Source organism: Plodia interpunctella, chromosome 18 (assembly GCF_027563975.2).
Source record: "Plodia interpunctella isolate USDA-ARS_2022_Savannah chromosome 18, ilPloInte3.2, whole genome shotgun sequence".
NCBI classification, from domain to species: Eukaryota; Metazoa; Arthropoda; class Insecta; order Lepidoptera; family Pyralidae; genus Plodia; species Plodia interpunctella.
Genome location: NC_071311.1, coordinates 309,470 through 330,830, shown reverse-complemented (window position 1 = coordinate 330,830; position 21,361 = coordinate 309,470). Strand labels below are relative to the sequence as shown.

The following is a 21,361-nucleotide window of genomic DNA, read 5'->3' as shown; positions in this document are numbered from 1 at the left end:
ATAATATAAACTGAGTGACTGACTGACAGACAACGCACAGCCGAAACTACTGGGCGTAGGAAGCTGAAATTTGGTGTGTAGGTTCCTAGGACAGTGTAGGGGAGCACTAAGAAGGGATTTCCTGAAATTTCCACGGGAAACTGATTTTTACGCACATACGAAGTTGTGGACTCCGAGACGCTAATCTCGGTTGAGAACTGAAGATGATAGATAGAGAGAAAGAATAGCCAAAGTTTGAAAAGAAAATGAAATTTCAATTTGGTCAAGTACAGTCCACCTATACGGTACACCCAGTACCCATGACGCAAGTTAATTGCCTGTTTATAGGACCGCCTTGCTATATCTTTCCTTCAAAGTTTCGTTTACAGTCTTAGCTGGAAATCCTAAGGTCCGCTTGAATTTAAATCTTAATTTATGAAGATTCGTCTGTGATTTTTAAACACACAGTAAAAAAAATCAATGATTGATTGTGTAACGACTGTTTACTTTATCACTAGTATTGTCCCACGTAGTTGCCTCACTTCACTTAGCGGCGATGACACAACCTCTCAGCTGTTAATGTAAATAAAAACTGTTGAGCTGTTGCATTATGAAGTTATGTGCCAAGTTTGGACTGTGTTTTTCTAAGCACAGTACAAAATTGAAGGATTTATTATTAATTTTTTATTTAATTCAATTTTCAAAGTTTATTCACCTAAGTCCCTATCTCTGTCATCTGAGTAATATCCCCGTTTCTTTCTTAACCAGTAAGCATCGGAGCTCAGGTCAGTTTTCCTACATTTTCTTTACTAGATACATACCTAAACGATCTCCGGCACACGCACACCATTCTTGACGGCTTCAAACCCGAACTTTTTCATCGAACACGACGTGTGTATAAAAATCAAAACTTTGAATGAAAGAAAGAAAGAAAACATTTATTTGCCAATAACATGAGTACAAATATACAAATTGATGTCAAAATGAATTAAACCTACATATTTTACCGAATATAGGTATGCAAATATAAATAAATAAAGAGGAGCATGCTATCCACTACAAATAACAAAAAAAAAATGAATTATTACTAGCACTAAATTCTATCTGAGTCTATCATTAAAGAAATCATTTAAAGTATAATAACATTTATAAGTTAATAAAGACTTGATGTTTTTTAAATAGATTTAAATTTAAGCTTTTAAATTGATTTGGAATTTGTGAGCTGCTGGAATGATGTAGGTACTAAATACTGGTGAAGCATGCGGCGCAAATTTTCCTGTTTTTCATTTACGAAGCGTGTTGCGGATTTATTTCGTCTTGTTGTTGTTTTAAAACATATAATGATAATTATATAGAAAGAAACATTTATTTGGCAATAGTTACACACATACACCCTACTGTATGTGTAATGACGTAGGTATAGTCGATATTAACATAATAGGTATACTATATATTGTATAGCTGTACTGTATATATCGGAAATGTATGTTTAATAAAATATAAGGTAAACTTTTGTTTTTGGCAATATAGTTCACGCGTGAAAGTATTTTAGAAACGAGAATATCTCTTCTCTATAAGTCTGTATTCTCGTAGTTCTGGATTTTTCTCCCGAACAGACAGGCAAACAATCACTGAACTTGAACTTGAAAGTGCAGGGTCGATGACATCGCAACAGCGGAGGTGCAGTTGCATCTAACTGCAGTTTTCCGGCGAAAGAAAACACCGGCCGACCCGCGGAGCCGGCTCGACTGGTTTGTACAATATATACTTATACTAAAATATTTATGCGTGTGCATATTTATGTATAAATAAAAAATATTTTGCGTTTGTATTGTTTTTTAAATTATTTTCGAATAACATGTGCAGCGGTAACTCAACTGTTGAAACCCTATTAGAAATTGGATCGCATATCTGTGTTAGACATATATACCTATAGAATTCTGACCCTTTTTTCATTTCATTTGGGAGTAGCTTTGTTCGTTTTGCTTTTGTTTGTATGTAAACTGATTTATTGAAATCTATTTGATGATGGTGGTTTATCTGTAATTCTTGTTTTCAGAGACCTACTTAAGAATTCATTACATCTAATTAACGATATTATTTTAAGAAACATAGTAATGCAAATCAGTATAAAGGGAGTGTGTTTATGATTGGCACATCTTCTGATTTCTGGAATGTTAAATTACAATGTGTAGATGTCTCGTAATAATCTAGCGGACCTAGCTATATGCGCTTGCGCAACCCGCGCAGATCACAAGTATCCGACTTTCGCCATCCGAGAGTTAGGACCTCACAGTGCTATGGCGGTTTCCGGAGATAACACACGCGGAAGAATTTTTTAAATAAAAAGAAAAAAGACTACTGAGGACATATCCTCCTCGGACCTCGTAGAATAATAAGGATTATAAACTTTAAATCAAAATTGAGAAAATATTTGTATATCATTTAAAATGACCGAGGAAAGTTTAAGTTCTAGATCGATTAAGGACAATACGTGTTTGTGAATGAAAATTAAATATGGCAGTGCAATGAAGTCTAACTATATCCAATACCATAGCTTCCGCCAAATCTTTCAACTTTTAATTGATTACTTTTTAAGCTAGAATCATCCAAAAACAGACACCAAATGGATTTTAGAAATGAAGATCACAGAAATTTCGTAACAATTGAAAATGAGGTGTTGCGTTTTGATGTGTATTTTGTTTTTCTGTGAGACACACTCACAATTCTTCTCCACGCCGATAGTGGAAATTGGCCAGGGGAGGTTGAGGGGGGTGCGCAATATTTTGGGAGTCAACCAGTACTTCGGGATACCGTACGCCACTAGCGTGAGATTTCAAGTAAGTATGAAGCCTTTTTTTTGTAAAACAAACCAACTAAAAATAAAAATTAATTAATTGAAAACTTAAAGGTGTTATTAAAACAAAGATGTGTAAGACTGCACACGAGTAAACAAATTAAAAACCTTTAATATAAAGATTTTTTTCAATGTTATGCTTTAAAAGCCTCTCAATTCAATTTCAGCCGCCTAAGCCGCCAAGGAAATGGAAAGGTATTTTCAACGCGGTGAGCCGGTACACGTCGTGCGCCCAAGCCGTAACCTTCATCACCCACACCAACGAGGACTGCCTCCAGCTCGACGTCTACACCCCAGAGCACGCCAAGTCTGGAGACAACATCCCTGTCTTCGTGTTCCTCCACGGCGGCGCCTATTACTATGGAAACAAAGCAATCACTGACCCTGAATTCCTGGTCACCAAGAACATTGTGGCAGTTATTATAAACTACAGATTGACTGTGTTTGGATTCTTGTGTATGAACGGTGCAGCTAATCTGGGCCTTAAAGATCAGTCAGCCGCTTTGAAGTGGGTAAAGAAGAACATAGCTGCGTTTGGAGGAGATCCAAACAATGTCTGCTTGGCTGGACAAAGCGCCGGCGCCAGCGCCGCTTCCATGCATATGCTGTCAAAACACAGCAAAGGATTATTCCATAAAGTAATAATAATGAGTGGTACTCCATTAACTCCTTGGGCATTCAATGCAGAGCCCTTGAGACCAGCTCTTGAGGATGCCAATAAAATAGCTGATGCACAAGATGAAGAGGATTTGTACCACATTTTCACGACATATCCAATGAGGCAAATACTCAGAGCTACTCTTGGTGTATCGTACAATTCGAGATATTTCAGGTACAGTCCTTGTGTGGACAGTAATTTGACAGATCCCTTTTTCAGTGATACTCCATACGAGATTATAAAGTCTGGGAACTTTAACAAAGTGCCTGTGCTGATGGGGATGGCAGAAGTGGAGGGCATGCTGTTCTACGGAATTAATCGTATGAGTACTCTGACCGAATGGGATGGTAACTTTATAGAGCGGCTGCCGTCAGTTTTTTCTTGGTGTTCTTATGAAGATCGGGAAAAGATCGCTCGCAAAATTCGCTCGTATTACTTTGGAAAACGAGCTATCGATGACAGTTCTAAAGACGGTATCATGAGGTTTTACTCTGATTGGATGGGGCACGCAACGTTCGATGCCTTCGCTGATCTTTTAACCAGATATTCGCACCAGCCCGTGTACAAGTATGTGTTTTCTTACGAGGGGGATCGTAACTTCGCCAAGATGGTTGGCCGAGGCGGCCGTATGAAAGGGGCCACACATTCTGATGACTTGTTTTACGTGTTCAAGCCTGGAGGTTTACCGCTCTTGCTTTCCAACGAAGACAGGCTCTTCATAAACAGGTTTACGACTTTACTGGCGAATTTCATGAGATATGGGTAAGTTATTATTGTTGCTTTAAGTCTGTGCTAAGTTTATCGTAAGTTAATGTATTAAGTAATTTGCATACAATTTTATTGTAACAAAGAACAGTAAAAAAAACACGTCTAATTACTTCTGAAGTGTACCGTATAAAGAACACGAAATATGTTAGCATATTTCGTCATATCTAAATAAAATGTCAATAACTCATTGTGTTGCAACTTTCCTAGTCAAGAGCAGTCTTTGCCATTTCTATGATGCAACTTCTTCATAGTCGTATTCCTCGTGGCTGAGGGTCGTGGTTATTACGTTGAATGAAACACACACAACAACTATCTTGGCATTATTAGTGGTTTGCCATTGCCTTATCCATTTCACACATAATTTAATAATAATCAACCAGTGTGCAGGTTTCCTCACGATTTCCTTCACCGGAAGCAAGTGGTGGTCGATGAAAACAATACATGAGTCAGATTGGTATACAAACTCATGTGGCACGAGTAGGATTCGAACCTGGGACCTTTCGATCCACAGGCGGCGTCTTAACCGTTACACCACCACCGCTTCAACACCACCCTGATGCAACAGTCAACATTTAAAGCGTACTAATATACAACATGGAGTGTGGAGGTTGTTTGTTTGTCTGTTTGTCGCAACAACACGAAAGATGACATAATTTACGTGAATAGAATACGAAATCTTGTCTTCTTTAATTACGAAATTTAGAGACAACATCGAAATTGAAATACGTGATTCTAAAAGGTCCACCACACGTTAGCATCACACCAATTTAGCACACTACGTGCAGTTTTAAGTGTATTCATTTGACAATAAAACAAAATATGTTTCTATCTCTATTCCTCTTATCATTTAAGTTGAATATTTTAGCTTATAATTCTCATCTGCAACCAATGGACCAATATTTCTGCTCCTTTTTTCCAGTAACCCGACCCCGCGCCGCACCCCTCTTCTCCCCGCCGCCTGGCCCGCCACCACCGTCAACTCGTCGTACACCATGCACCTGGGGCGTCCGCTGGAGGTGACAAGAGGACCATGGCTGAAGGATCGGTTCTTCCTGGACCTGCTGTGCACGTACGGCCTGAAAGGATATGTGCCCTGTGACAGCAAGGAACAGTGCAATTTAAATCCTTAAATTTGTTTTTTACCCAGAAGAATGAGTTAAAGACAATGAAATTAGTGAAAAATAAATAAACTATTAGCCAATTGATAGATGTTCTATTGTGATAAATTATAATTTAATATTGAATTGTGATATTTGGATGTAATAAAATTACTTTTGATTTAGTGCTTAGATAGGTAGGTACCTAGATATGAAACTGTGGTGGTGTAATGGTTAAGACCTGTAAATCGAAAGGTCCCAGGTTCGAATCCTACTCGTGCGTGTCACATGAGTTTGTGTACCAATTTGACATAGTAGTTTACATAGACCACCACCCGCTTCCAGTGAAGGAAAACATTGCGAGGAAACCTGCACACTGGTTAATTAATAACATGTGTATGAAATGCAGAAAGCAATGGCAAACCACTGCTTTAATAAATAAATAAATAAAATTAATAAATAAAAACATCCTAGGACTTTTTCTTGACTAAATGCTGTTCTGGGTATAAAAATACCCACATTTTATTTGGATGATTAACCGTCTAGTTAAAGCGTGAAAAATACTGTTCCCCAGGGGTGACCGCACACGAGCACAGCCCCAAACAAACGGCAGCACATTATAAATCTCCAGCAGCCCGCGGCTGCCCCGATTTATAAATATGCAGATCAAATATTAAAAGGAGAGCCGCGAGATCATCCCGGGGGCGGCGTCCGGGATGTGACAAGGCAACACCCAGTAGATCTGCCTCTTGCCGACTGTGAAACTGATGCCAGGTGTTCCGCCGCCTAAAGGTATCTTACATTACCTTTACACACTGACATTAGAGTTTTTAGACCCGCGTAACATTGTGTGGTAATAGTTGGATATTTTCGTCGTCGTTTTAGATAAAACGGCTGGCGTACGGCGCCCAACTTTGCGTTTTTCAGCACGGGTTCAAATTAACGTCAAAGATGGTGCAACGCACCGTTGAACCATCTTTGACGTTAATTACCTATAAGTAGACTAGTGGAGTAGCTCAAAGTTCAACTAATGTGCAGGTTACTTCGCGAATTTTCGGTTTAGATTAAGTAGATAAAACTTCCTCGGCTATTTATTTGAATATTGAAACGTAACAAAAATAATCAATTTCAAAAAACATTTTTCAAAATTACGATAATGTTTTTAACTATGATTATGTAAATAAAAAAGTGCAATCATAATTTTTGGATGTAAGGACTCTATCGACTGCCATTAAAATCTTTCATGAAATTTATCCCTCACTCAAATATTTACCTCGGTACCTACATTTATAGACATCCACTCCATCTACAACCCCTTCAAGTAGCAGGGGCAACAACAAGGGTGCAAATCATCTCAAAACAAACAAGCAATGTTATTGACATGAGTAGTCGCGGATACCTAATGTTGTAAAAACCATGGAGTTACGAGTACCTAGTAATTCCACGCATGCAACACCATGTGCGACACAACATTCTCTCTCCTCGATATCCACCACATCTACAAATCCTAGCTCGAAGGGCGCGGCCGGCGGACTGCATCGTCTCAGAATAAATATTCAATGTTTTCATTCAATTTGTCCCGTCGCCCGCTGCGCCAGGGCTGCCAGCTGGAAATTGGTTTGGTCACTGGCTGAATAAATACCCAGACCATGTTGTAATTCTCTGTAAAAGAGCGAGAAAATTGTCTTGCAAACTGGGCGATGCGCGCTTGTGGCCTTGCACTAGACTACATTAACAAACAATACGCAACTACTCATTCGGACAACCGAACTACTGCTAGAATGATCGTATCCTATGTGCGTATCAAATTAGTCAACAACGAAAATAAATGAAAAATATCTTTAATATATACTTGGACGTTATTATCTGTATTTTTGGGCTATTTTCGATGTCAAAAGTCATTTTTTATGTGCGAATAGGAAAGGACACATTTAGTAGAACTAAAATGAACCCTGATGCTTTACAGCTAATATTGGCATTATAATTCTTGGAAGCTAGCAGCCCTAGCGTCACCGCGACTTGCTGGCGAAACACAGATAGAGCGACGAAACTGTAAAAATATTCGCCTTCCAGCGATCGTGTATTGACGTAGGAAATAAGTTCCACGGATGTTAAGATTCGTATCGGCCATAAAATAATAAAATAGTTCTCGAATTTGCTTGAATTTGAATAGAAAAAGTTTCGAAAGTTCCAAATTAAAATGCAAATAAGAGTGTCGGTTAGTGGAAATCTAATGAAGTATTTCTTTTATCTAGCGCCCACTCTCTACTATCGACTACCAAAGCGCAGGTGAAAAAGCAGCGGAGCCAATAACCATGAAAATAATATTACTAGCGTAACGAATTATTATAAACTGGTTTGTGTAAATAAAACCATGCAAATTTATGTATCATAAACCTATTCCAAAAAAAAAAGAAAAACACATCTACTTTTTGTAAATTTTATGTTATGGTATTATAGGAAATCTCGATATTGTTTATCTTTGAATCCCATAACTTTTCTAGGTCAGTCGGAAACAAATCGAAATAAAAAAACCCTTGTTTAATTTTTTACAAAAACAAAACCGTAATAAACAACAAATATCGCTGAAACACAGCCACATGCGAAATATTACAATATTATCTTCGCAAATAAAGCCGGGCTTGCACATGGGGATGGCGGCCATAAAATAAAAAGTCTGAATTAATTCCGCCCTCAGCGGATTTAACGATTTTATCAAACTGACTGCGACATAAATTACCAATAATTGGACACCCGGCTCAATCACACGCCGACATTGAGTCAGCATAAGGTTGTGAAGTAGAACGTGTACATTAAAATAGAATATTTTGCATAATTCCATCTTGGGTATCTTCTTTGAGGGCTCTAGTCGATGAAGTTCTTAAAATGGCAATCGGCAATCAAAATAATTTAGAGCTTTACATAAATTATAAGTAAACCCATTGAGAAACATACGATGATGAAAATCATAATCGTGAAACTTATTTACATGTTATTACATACTTTAATAATGTCTCGATTGAATATATTATTCATATATCACTCAATAGTTCACGTTATGATCTCTGGCTTATACTGTCAGATATGTAACGGAAACCTTAGTAGGTAAGGAAAAGTTAATTTATAATAAATGTGAAATATTGGATCTGTCGATAGCTTACCTTTTTCTATAAAAACTACCATGGTCATGTGTATAGAGCGCGCTCTATACTTACTCTAAGGCCGTCCCCGCACCACGTTAGCAAATTTCAAATTCGCCCCAATGAGGCTCCAATCCAATATTTCTTGGACAATTATCATAATTATTCAATGAGTCGTTATGAATCGTGCTTGATAGGGATGCTATCACAGTAATATATAAGTCTGCGGGAAGCTATAATAAAGCGACCTACAAGTTCCGCCCCGGTATGCGTGTTGTAGTAAAAATGTTCCAGAATTAGACCTAAATACTTTTTCATGTCAAATTTGGTAAATTTTATTCAAAACTGATTCTCGAAGCATCTTCGAAAAAACGCCCGAATTTCTAGTCGAATATCATGAGAAGATATTTTTTCTATTTTTTTTTCTAAAAAATTTTTTTCGAAAATGTATTTAATCGGAAGGAATGAATTGACTGAGGGGTGTGCGGTGCGCAAGTATAAAAGTGTCTCAAAGTTTCGACTTTTTCAATACGATACGACACGCAAAAACTTATGCTAACCTCACCGTGCGGAGCGTCCTCTAAAACTGTTCGTAGTCCTCTAACCGCTGTCGCATCGCCATAGAACAATGGTACGACTCAGATACTGGCCCTGGATTTGTCATACCCTGAGTAAAGCCAGAAGTTCCTTCTGGTTGCAGTGTACCAGTTGTTCTTGTTCGTACCACGGTCCCGAAAATGAACGGTCGTCTAGTTGCGCTCCCCAAGCTAGGTCTGAGGCATCGGTCGCTAGGAAATACGCGACGTGAATCGGAGAAGGGCAAGAGTGGTTCTGCAACCACCAAGTTAATTCTTTCAGAGCAAGTCCTGGAATCAAGAATTATTTGGCAACTGGCATCTTGGCGACCTTGTTCAGGAAAGAGAGCAGTGCTCGAAAGTGAAGCCTGCCCCTTGGTACAACAAAGCTTGCGAAATTCAACAGACCCACTAGGCTCTGTAAAGCTTTCAAATCGAGAAATCTCTCTTCCAGGGCTGTCGATATCTTGGACGTTACATTCAGGCACTTTTCTCTGGAAGGGATTTTTCATTTATCAGTGTGTTCCACTGAATACCCAGGTAAATTGTGCATTGACAAGGAGTGAGTATGGACTTGTCCTAATTAACCAACCATCCGAGATACTGCAACCTCTACCGTGTTTTGGACTTTGGGTTTCTAATATCTGTGACAACCAGATAGTCGTCCAAGTAAACGATTATTCGAATCCCTTGATCCCTTAGAGATTGAGGTACCCAATTGGATAGGGTGGCAAAAACCTTTGGGGCCGTGCTCAGACCGAACGGGACGCATGTCATTTCCATTAACTTTCCTTTGTAGATTACACGTAGGAACCGTCTGTGAGATGCAGCTACTGGAAGGTGAAAATAGGCTTGTGACAGATCTATTTTGCACATCCAATCGTTTGGTTGAAGAAAGTCTGGGACTATGTAGGCATTTATTAATCTGAATCTTTCTGTGATTACATAATTGTTCAAGGCTGCTAGGTTGAAGACGGGTCGGTGCGACCCATCGTCCTTTGGCACAAGAAACATTGTGGACACAAAGCTGGGCGAAACCTTGATTACGTTTACTAATGCAACTTTTATTCAATGCCTATTTAGATTACGTTCAGATTTATCATAAAAATAACACTTTAATAAATTCTCACTATGATAATGACAAAAAATGACACAAAATGAAAGGCACGTGGCAGTTTAAACACAATATATTATTAAAAAAGAAAACAATACAATATAAGAACAATATTGTAGAATCATCTTTACAGAGCAAGCGCTACCACGGGCGACGAACTCGCTACATAATCGATTCAGACTCGATACCTCGATCGAGACTGAAGAAGATATAATATTGATTGAGACTTGATAAATCAATGTCATATGAATTAATTCTCCATTCAAACTCGATAATTTTTCGATTCTCGTTAATGCGAGTTCATCGCCGATTACGCTCGTAGGCGTTGTTGGCATTAGGCGAACATTCTCGCTCGCGATTACGCACAGACCGACTTACGTATACAACACGCTTAAAAAAATTCAACCATTAAGTGTCGAATTAAGTGTTAATATACTTTGTCTAAAAAGAAAAGCTTGATTATAAGGTCGATAAGAGAAATTATTGATTCTTATATTCAAGAATTGAGACAGTTTTTACCTAAAATTTATTTTAAATATTAGAGTAATAATATTTGTGAAACAATATTATTGGAACAAAATAATTTATCACTTCATTTCTATAGTTTGTCAATATCGAAACATAAATGTTAAAATCAATTCTCACTGTTATAAATTGTAAAAAAAAAATTATATATAAAAAGTTCAATATATATATCCGCAAGTCGGTTCGTACATAAGTTGGCCGTGGACCGCGCGGTGTTACCAGCCCTCACTCGTACAAGCAGATGGCGGGACGCGGGTAACACTAAAAGCAGTGGTAACACTTTATATCTCTTAATAACCCTACTCGCAAAATCCGATTCACATATCATATACTCTATATATTAATTCCGGCGGCACTGTCCGTCGATTTATGTGGCGCATGGCACTATATCTTTGAAATTATATGTTACTTGAAATATACTACACTTTAAATATATTTTTCATAATTAAATCGATATAAAGAAGATTAAATTTAGTGCTGTTTTTACCACATTATATGTGACGTCTTAGCTTTTGACAGCTCGTCAGCCAATACCGAACCAGAATTTGCGATTCTGACGTCAATGTCAAATTTGACATTATGTCGGTTTTTTTTTTTTAATTTACTCTGTTATGACAATGACAAATAAACTAGTATTACGTATTATTGGAACAGCATTTGGAATTAAACTTTATGATCATAGCAATAAAGTCTATGTTCTATAACGCGTTATAAACTATAAAAAACAATGTTTGGTCGACGACAGTGCCCCGAGTCCCCGACACAGTATTATTTATATTTCTATACCAATATAACTACAATAACATACGCTGACATACATATACACAACGCAAGTAAGTCCACTTCACACTAACGTTCGGTCGTTGTCTCACTTTAACTAAGGTCTTAGCGCGGCGTCCGTAAAAAACGTCTTACTTATAAACTTATACAAAACAAATTGATTGATTGGAAAAAAAATCATGGACATCACATTTAAAAGAAATCATTAGACCGTTCTAGAAGTTTGACACATGGAGTTCCGGCCGCCGCCGCTAGAGGCGCTCTAGTCGCTCACATAAGGCATAGGTGTGCGTTAATCTTGCTGATCGGTTCCACAGATCTTTATATACAAAAGTCCGACGATCCTTCCTTATCGAACACGCAATCAAATACAACGCGTCCTTTAAACAATTATGCGTGCGATATAATATAAAGCACAGCTGTTAAGCATTACTTTGGTTATAATACACACGTCGAGTGATCGTTAAATTCACAGTTTCACCCACTAATATTATTTGTTTGTCTCTCTGAGTTGTCCCACGGTAATGTAAGTGCTTCAAATGTTTGTATTTGGCAGTGTGTTGCAGCCAATTTTTGTGTATCTTTCGTTGGTTCAGTAATTCCAGAATATTATGTATATTGATACATTTTTAGGACGTTTTTATGACATCGTGTTTTGATGATAATCTATTTATTCATTAAGATTTTATTCGTATTTAAAATCATATTTCTTGGCATATATAATCATAGTCAGTCAGACGTTTAAATTCAATGCAATTATTCGCAAATCTTTATGGTTTCAACATTCATATTCATGTAATCTTAACATTCACATGTCAGTGGAAGATTTTGTGTGAATTTAAATTTCCATACATTCTTTATAATGAACACCGAATAAATTCAATAGCGATGCTTTAGCGATTATACTTCTAAAATCGATTAAGTATCCAATATTGCCGTACAAAAAGTCTATATATAGATGTGTATATACATATATATATATATATATATATATATATATATATATATATATATATATATATATATATATATATATATATATATATATGTATATATATATATATATATATATATATATATATCATCGAATAATGTTTACACAGGTTTTTCATAATTTTGGAATCGCATCAATTTTTATATTCAACCTCGATACATACATTCTGTATTTCACTACATTATCTGTGATAATTCAAAACGTCCATAAATTCACATCATGTGAGCACTGTCAATATATATATTAGAATCTGGAATCGTGTGCAATGTGGTGCATCATACAGCATGAGTTAGCGGAGCCTCCTCTTGTGGCGGTGGATGCGGACGGAGACTGGGTGTCAGCGGCGCAGCAGCGCGGGCAGATCCGCGAATGCGCACGCGCCCAGCCCCGCGCGCGACATGCGGCGCAGCAACTCGCGCGAGTGCGACACGCTCGCCTCCACCGGCGATATCCACTGCATGCCTGTCGATTCTGCGAATAATTGTTTCCGAGTTAAACAATTTGTTTCGCATTCGTGCCAATGCCGAATCACAAGTGTACCTCACGATACCGTACAATATAAATATGTAATATAGAATAAATAATATAGAATATGCCAGCTGGTTCTTTATCATTATCTATAATGGTTTCGGTATTCTTGACCTGTCTGTCTACCCTGTCTACCTTGTAGTGGTATCCCCACTCACCGAGTATGGCGGAGTTGAGCGCCTCGCAGACGGCCTCGCGGCGCACGGGCTCCAGCTGCCAGCCCACGGGGCTATCCCACGGGTTGCTGTACGCCAGCAAGCTGAACGCGTCCTGCACACGCGGACAGTGTTACCAAAACCTTATACTGTCTGGGAAAATATCTCAAGGTTCCTATATAACACCGTGAACCCTTCAATTCAATCGAAGTCATTCATATACAACATATAGACAGATGATTATTATGTTTTACTCTTGAGCAAATACGGTCACGCCAGTTCGTGGCGCGACCCTGATGTGATAAACCATAAATCGGATAAAATATGTAAATTTATTTTCATAGTTGAAATTTACATTACCGAAGATTGGCTAAGAATCAAGAAGAATCAAGAATCATTTATTCGCACAAAATATGGCACAGAAAGATGTTAAAATTAAATAGTATCACATATTTTGCCAAACAATGGCATGCAAATGTAGGTACATAAATATCAATTACTCTAAAATTGTTAAGAAATAGCCCGTGTCAGCTTTTCATACAAAAAATCACTGCGATTCAATGCTCCATTACACTTGAAAAAAATACAAACAACACACACTTTCACATTTATTACGGAAGCAACTTAATGATTTCTAAAAAGCTCGACTTTTACATTTATTAAAAATCTGTATGTTAAAACGGTATTAATGCATATAAACTTGATGATGATCTCACCTCCAACATAGATTTGTGGTAGAGATCCTGCTGCAGCTTCTGTGACATCGCGTACAGTTCGCGGCCGAACGCGAGCATTCGCTCCACGGACGCTCGCGCGCCGCACCCGGCCTCCGCTTCTGTTCGCAGAGCGAATCACATTTATATTGACTATGTTTGAAGGCAATTGGCGATATTGATAATGAGGAAGGAATTCTAACAAAATGTTTAAAGACATATAATATCTTTCTAATATAATCGCCGATATTATTTTACTTTTTTAATTTAACTATAAACGAATTAAAAAAAAAAACAATTCTCAGTTTGAGAGCTTTAGAACCGACCAAACAATTGAATGTTGATTATAATATATAGATTTTTTATATTCAAATTCCTTCGCCACTTCTATATAAATTAGTAAACAAGAATTCCTTGCTCAAATAACAAAACATTTAGAAATGTGATGGAGACACTGTTGTGAGGTTTGGTGCGCCGAGACACGGCCAAATATGTATCCATGCGCGGTTATTACAACTTCACATCACCCTTTAATTAGATGATTGTCAATAATTTTAACATATACCAGGATATACTCCTATACAAATAGGTATCCAATTATTGTCTATCAAATTATATAAATGACAGACATAACATATTTAGTGACTGTTAAATTTTATCAAAATTTGAGATTACAATTTGTTTAATATTCTGAGACCATCGTTTACAGATAGTAAGGCTGTCTGTCTTTTTTCTACTTTTTATAAAGTGTAAAAGTACGTAGATATGAATAATATATATAGTATATGTAGGCGATATATAAGAAGCGATATTTGTCATGCCGTCCTCTCCGGACCTTCCCTGCCCCCCCATGCACCCCGTATCGACCATGCAAAAATCCCCAATATTCAAGCACATTCGTAGTTTTAATGAAACCGTTCCCAATTTTAATTCCGTCCCTGTCTCGCTATTTTAGACCGAGACAGTAAGAAAGTTGAACATCCAAAGATATTTGATCGAACACGAAATATAAAACAACAAAACAGTGCACAATAAACATGCTCTATTTGGTTAGCTGGGAGATAATGCTTTCAGCATCAGTTTTCCGTTTGTTTTAAGTATGTTTTTACTTGGTACAACAAAGTTTCATAATACACATTTATTGACTTATATCTCGAATATATATCATTCCTTCATGTAGTAGATATTATCGGCACATGCTTGAATATTTTTTTTTACACATAAAAAAGAGATAAGTAGCTCTTTGGTGCTCCGTGTCCATTTCACAGCAGCTTTTCGTTTGCCACGATCTAAACTTCAGCTCCAAATCTCACTTAGCTTTGAGCCCAAAACCATAAAATGACTTTTGGTTTGCACCAAAAGACAAGACTGTGCTAAGAAAATTATCAAGCAATTTAAATGTTGAAATAAACTTGAATTCAATATAATTTTCTCACTGGCCTTTGCCTGACTACAGAAAACTAATATGCCTTTCTTAGCACAGAGTTTGTTAAATAAATTCTTTCGTTTCTGAACTCAAATTATAAGATTTGAGTCTAGAAAAAGATTGTTATGTTTATTTTTATTTAATCTGAACTATGCTTGTTTGCCAACTTAAAATAATTGTTAATGTTGAGTTGAAAAACGTCGATTAAAATAATATGTGATGTTATAACTTACCTACCAGCGTTGGTGTAATGCACACTTACCTCATTGCTTATTTATTAATTCAATATAAAGACAGGGATTACGCGCCAAGTCTAATACTATATTCAGAAAAAAATGTAGTTATAATGAATTGAGGATGATAACGGTGGGTGATGGCGGCACACATATAGATGTCTAGAACCTATAAAAAGGATTGGTGCGTTCGGAATAATAGTGATAACACTGAAGAAATGGTGTGCAAGGTTTCGGAGACAAGATCTTAGTTTAGATTCGAAGTCGAGGTAGAGCGGTGTGGATGCAAAAATATTGTGTTCTTGGTTTAATGAAAAAATATTCCAATTCTCCAGTGAAAAGTCAGACAATTTCACATCCATAGCGCAATCATTAATAATGATGTGGATAAGGAATGTCGTTGTCTTCAGCGACACGATCATCGAGGTGAGTATGATATATAGAGGGTAACCAAATGCCCGGTAAAAGATTGAACAAACGCAGATGTACGCGATCAATAATATATGGTCGGATAAATTTTGATAAAAAATATTTTTTCAATTACTTTTAAAAAAGGCAGTAGTAGATAATATTAATAGATATAACCCGCTTTAGTTGCTTACGTTTTTATATTACCACGATCATAGTTGGAATCAGTCCTGGCGTGTATAATGAAGAGAGCCGACGCTAGTTCGAGACACGCTTGCCACGATTCCAAAAACAAAACCCCCACTTTGAGTGATCAAACACACTACGCGCGTTTTCATGTTTCCATAACAATACATTAGTTAAAATTTTAAGTCAAATAACAGCTTTGGCAGATTAAATGTTACGTTGTATTTTGCATGCCAAGGAAAGTTGCAAGATAGAGCTGTCGCTTATATATTGTTTTTATATGTATTTAAAGGCAATCGAAACAAGTAAATGGTTTTATTTATACACAACAATTATTTTGTTAATTGCAAAACTTTCAATGATATAACGAAATTGAAATGAAATATTTAGGACTCCTCTGGACTGATATTATGTTTACAAAGAGTTACGTTTCTTCGATTTGCGTTTATGAAAGTAATTACTCAATAAAGTTATTGCCAAGTTTAAGAACTTAACACAGTTTTGAAATATTTTGAGAAATAATTTATTAGATAATCCTTTCATTATTAAATAATCCTTTTTTCTTGCGTAAAATCAGCTTTATGCCGGGCATCGGCCAGTAAGAGGTCAGGATATGAGTGTACGGAGAGTATCGTCGCTCGGAATGAGATCGGAAGGAGGCGGCAGTGAGACGCACCTGGATAGTCGGCGAGCAGCGCGGCCACGCTGGCGGTGACGCCGGGCATGCCCTTCACGACCGCCACACCTACAACCACACCTCATTGCTAGCCCGCTACCGTACGGCTTCGTACTACCGAGAGTATAACAAGCGATGTATGCTCAACAACTTGATGTGTACGGGTCATTGAGGGTACTTGGTGTGGCTGCGTAGCTGCATTACCACGATGTATGTAGCCATAAACTTTCAAGCTACAAAGCATTAGTTTTAGCGCGAATTTGGAGTAAAGGCTGCGGTGAAGTTTGTTGCGCCGCTTCTTCTTCACCCGCGCTTTGGAAGTCGGCAGTTCACTTAATTTAAATATCATCCTAAATTGAATATAGAACTTTGAATTTTGAATAGTTTATACTGTCGCTTATCCTTACGCACGTCAAAACATCATTTTAGCGGGCGAAAAAGATGACATGAATTTTTGAGATAGACATTGCGAATCTTTACACAACGTATTCATACCATTCAAACCTTCGCGCGATAGTGCAGCCACTGCATTAGAAGATACACGAAAGGCTGTCCGGATCAGATGTTAGTCTACTCTTCGCTTAACATTGACCCAATTATTTTTTATGTCCCACTGTTAGCTTGAAATAGCATTGGGGCACTTTCTTATTTCCATCAGATATGAGATCAGAGATCCATTTTCAGAATGACAATCAAAACATATTTTTTACATATTATACCGGAGTAAATCTAATCTGCTAAAAGAACTATTATATTAATTTTGTTTTAAAATTACAGCTCTTTTTGTGTAATTTCTAAGCTTTAAGCTTCTGTAATTTAACACAGCGTAAACTCAGTTCAAGCTTGATTTTGCCCCAAGAGCCAAAAATCTAATAACAGACAACCTAGATCATGTGAAAAGAAATAGATAATTAACGTGAAACCCACGCAGTCCCATACAGTTCGCTTCAAGAGAAAAACCAAACTTTAAACGAATACCGAGTTAAACAGAGTCATTACAAATAAGTACCCTCAATTTCATAAAACATCGCGGGCGCCGAACTAAGTCTAAAACAAACGTAATATGCTCTAGTGCCGATGTGGTGCTCTAATGCGGTGACAGAACAAGCGCCGGAGCATGCGGTTGAATACTACAGACAACCAACTAATATTAGTTTTACTCGGAATCATAGCTAGTAATGTGCCGGTCCCAAATTTCCATTTCAGAAGTGCGTTCCACTTTCTACCTCGAAATTAGTAATATTTCGTTCTCGGGAACAGGAGTGTGAAACATCCCCATTCTTGAGAATTTTACTTGAAAATTCCTAGGAACGACACAACACTAATCTTAGCCACTATTGTTAGAGAATTCCACCGTGTTATACTTAAAGGACTAATAGCCACCGCTGCCACCTGTGTAACTTTAGTCATGTTAATTCATGCGGTTGTCGATGGTCAACCAATGGGGAGGGATGGGTCAAAACGTCCCGAGATGACATTTTTTGAGGTCTAACAAAATTGTACGGTTTCTCAGCAAGTGATATCGAATATGGCAAAAAAAGCACTAGATAAAGTAAAAGACGAAAAAGCTAATTTTTATAATAAAATGATAATTACTGAATAAATTCTTCACACATTTTTTCCTGATGGATATTTTATTCAATTTAAAAAATAAATTTAGATAATTTTGTTAGACCCAAAACTGAAAATTAAAAAAAAATGAGCATGCAAACTAAGCGGCCAGCAAATTATAATAAAATTTTAAAAATGTGTCTAAACAATATTAAATCATATTAGTATGAATGATATGGTGTGCAAATTATACATAACTTTAACGTAAACATATTACATAAATTATAATCATTACAGTAGTGTGTATTATCAATAATTATTAACAATAATTAAACTTACATAATTATGTAATTTGTATGTGATAGCCAATTATTTCAATTTAAAATATATTAATATGGCCGGATAAAGCATAAAATAAAATGGACTTTTAAATATATGTAAGTCTGTCAGGCTAGTATATATGCCAAAAATATATATAGTATATTCAGCCTGGGTTAAAATCTTGATTTAAATAATCGGAAATGGTTTGCATATAGATGTTTAATTTAATTGTAAACAATATCTTACTTCCCACGTCACTTGTCTTAACACATTAACGGATTATGACGTTTAGGAAGTGTAAGAATCTTGTAATCCTGTAATTTTCATCGAACAACAAATCGCAGAAAATATAGATTTTAATTCGACGATATCAATCTCGGGTCATCGGAAATCGCCGAAAATTTAGTTCACAGTAAATTGAGGTGTCCTGGTATAAGAATAAGGTACAGAATGGCATACCAGCGTGGTTGCCGTTGGGCTCGGCGCCGGGCTCGGCGCACATGTCCACGTCGCAGTCGCCGCGGCGCGGACTCGACGTCGACACGCCTGCAAGTCGACAACCAATATAGAAATAGTCTACTCGATATTGGGAAAAGTATATATAATGTATATATATGTATATATAATTATGATCATTTTGTAACAATGCAGCTGGAATTAAGTTGGTTGGAAAGTCCATTTTTAAAAAGTATGTTCTTATAAACGACCACTATAAAAAGTTAAATTTTCGTAACAACTTTTGTCAAGAAGTGATCAACAATAAACATTATGTATTACAATGTATGTTTGTATGTTATGATTTATTTCATATCTTTGAAAAACATTGTCATTATCACGGTGTTTTTGTCACTGGTGTTTCTATTAAAATAAGGACTTGTGAACAAAGAGCTTTTATATTTTTACGACTACCTGTCACTAGATGGCGGTAAGTTATGTTAGGAGCCTTTAGGAGACTTGAATAAAATCTGACACCAGTGTAAGTAATAACACATTCGATATGATGAAGGCTTTTGAATAATTATGAAAAGAAAAAATGTCAGTTATTGCTGTTTTTATTTTTTCTCTTTGTTATTTTCACGTGTTTCCGGTTGCATTTGGGGCAGTGACTATTAAATTTTACATTAATCATTGTGTGTGTGTGTGTGTGAGATGACTGACCGTTGGCGCGCGGCGCGCAGCCGTTGGCGGCGGCGGTGGAGGCGGTGGAGGCGGTGGAGGCGGTGGTGGTGGCGGTGGCAGGGGTGGGGGTGACGGAGGCGGGACACAGACGAGGCGGCGCCAGCGCGGGGCAGCGTCCCGCCGCGCACGAGCACGCGCCGCCGCACGTCTGACACGTCGGGGGCAACATTGCTCATTACATCACCGAACACCACGGTAATCATAATAATAATACCGATTATTTATAAGGGGTCCCCCCCTACACACAAATACAACTCAAACCACATAAAACGAAAGATAAACAGACAATAGTTAAATACTATATGTCTGTCAATACACACATTATATAAATAAATAATCATCAGGAGACCTACCATCAACTATTACAAAACGATTCAATTGTAGGGCAGTTCAGTTTAGGACCCTAAAATGAATCACGTTATCTGGTACCACCACCTAATCTTAACAAAGTCACATTTGAATCGTAAGGAGTGAATGAAATCAATTAAAAAAATAAAAATCACAAATCTCTGAATCGTAAACCCCAGTGACAGTAGCCAAATGTAATAAAGGGATAAGACTATACAATGTCAATATATTTCATCTCGTTTCAAGAGTTGCGTTGCGATATCAAATTCATACCATTATGTGCAAACAATACGCACTTTTTTGTTACTTAAAATTAAAATGTATATTATTATCTTGCTATTATATGACTATAATACATACAAAACACAATAAAATAAAATAAAATAAATGCAATATTATGCAGACAAAAAATTTGTCGGTCATATAGATGTTATAACACAAAGTACGGAACATAAAAACCATACCACGAAATAGTTTCCGTGGCAACATTAGGAACTATCAATAACATATATATATATAGATAGATAGATAGACCACATCGTTGTTTTCGGCGACAGTAGCGCCACTTCTTTCGTAGAAACCTATCTGAAATAGTAACTTTTTTGAATCGCCTATTTTGACAGCTAAGCGATCCAGTTTACGTTCTCAATGCACGTCATGGTACGGAATTGTATGCAAAATGATTGAATGAAATCGAATTGGCGTATTGTTTTGGTCACTACCTATAATGGATCGTTCTATCATCTTGATGGTACGAATTAGCGATGCAGATCAGTTTAGGTCCTGAACTGAATCGCATTAAGAGACGATGGTAAGCCCCCCGGTCAGATTGTCAATATGTATGCTCTAGATAAAATAGATGTATTTAAGATCATTGTGACAATTCATAGACTGCAACGACGTCGCTGAATCATTACACATTTAAAGCTGGTTAAGTCCATATAAAAATAATAAAATTGTACAAATATACTCAACCATCGTACAAAACTAAAATTTCAAGACAACTTTTATATAAAATCACAAAAAGTTATCAGCATAAACGCAATATTTAAAGTCGAACAAACATAGCTTTTTTCGCTAAAATATTACTCAATCGTGACGTAATTTTAAAGTATCATTTCCTATCAAACGTTTTTTTATTTTTATCACA

The 21,361-nt window shown here is 36.9% G+C and overlaps 2 protein-coding genes across 6 annotated transcripts in view; one reads left to right on the top strand and one right to left on the bottom strand.

Annotated features, from left to right (window-relative positions):
* The first annotated feature begins 2,288 nt into the window (after positions 1-2,288).
* LOC128677847 (esterase FE4-like) lies at positions 2,289-6,528 on the top strand. Its single transcript, XM_053758995.2, has 3 exons — positions 2,289-2,819; positions 3,004-4,256; positions 5,182-6,528. The coding sequence occupies exons 1-3, from the start codon at positions 2,652-2,654 to the stop codon at positions 5,390-5,392; spliced, it is 1,632 nt and encodes a 543-aa protein (XP_053614970.1). The 5' UTR covers positions 2,289-2,651; the 3' UTR covers positions 5,393-6,528.
* A 3,717-nt stretch (positions 6,529-10,245) lies between these two features.
* The window catches only part of RanBPM (Ran-binding protein M), a 37,128-nt gene continuing 26,012 nt past the window's right edge, over positions 10,246-21,361 (bottom strand). For 4 of the 5 annotated variants that reach the window (XM_053758338.1, XM_053758339.1, XM_053758340.2 and 1 more), the window contains 6 exons: positions 19,843-20,011; positions 19,144-19,230; positions 16,813-16,881; positions 13,887-14,005; positions 13,174-13,285; positions 10,246-12,958 (listed from right to left, as the gene is read on the bottom strand). In XM_053758338.1, coding sequence (XP_053614313.1) covers positions 12,825-12,958; positions 13,174-13,285; positions 13,887-14,005; positions 16,813-16,881; positions 19,144-19,230; positions 19,843-20,011 — 690 coding nt within the window. In that variant the 3' untranslated portion in view covers positions 10,246-12,824. The remainder of the gene's footprint in view (positions 12,959-13,173; positions 13,286-13,886; positions 14,006-16,812; positions 16,882-19,143; positions 19,231-19,842; positions 20,012-21,361) is intronic. The other variant, XM_053758341.1, reaches the window with a different exon arrangement.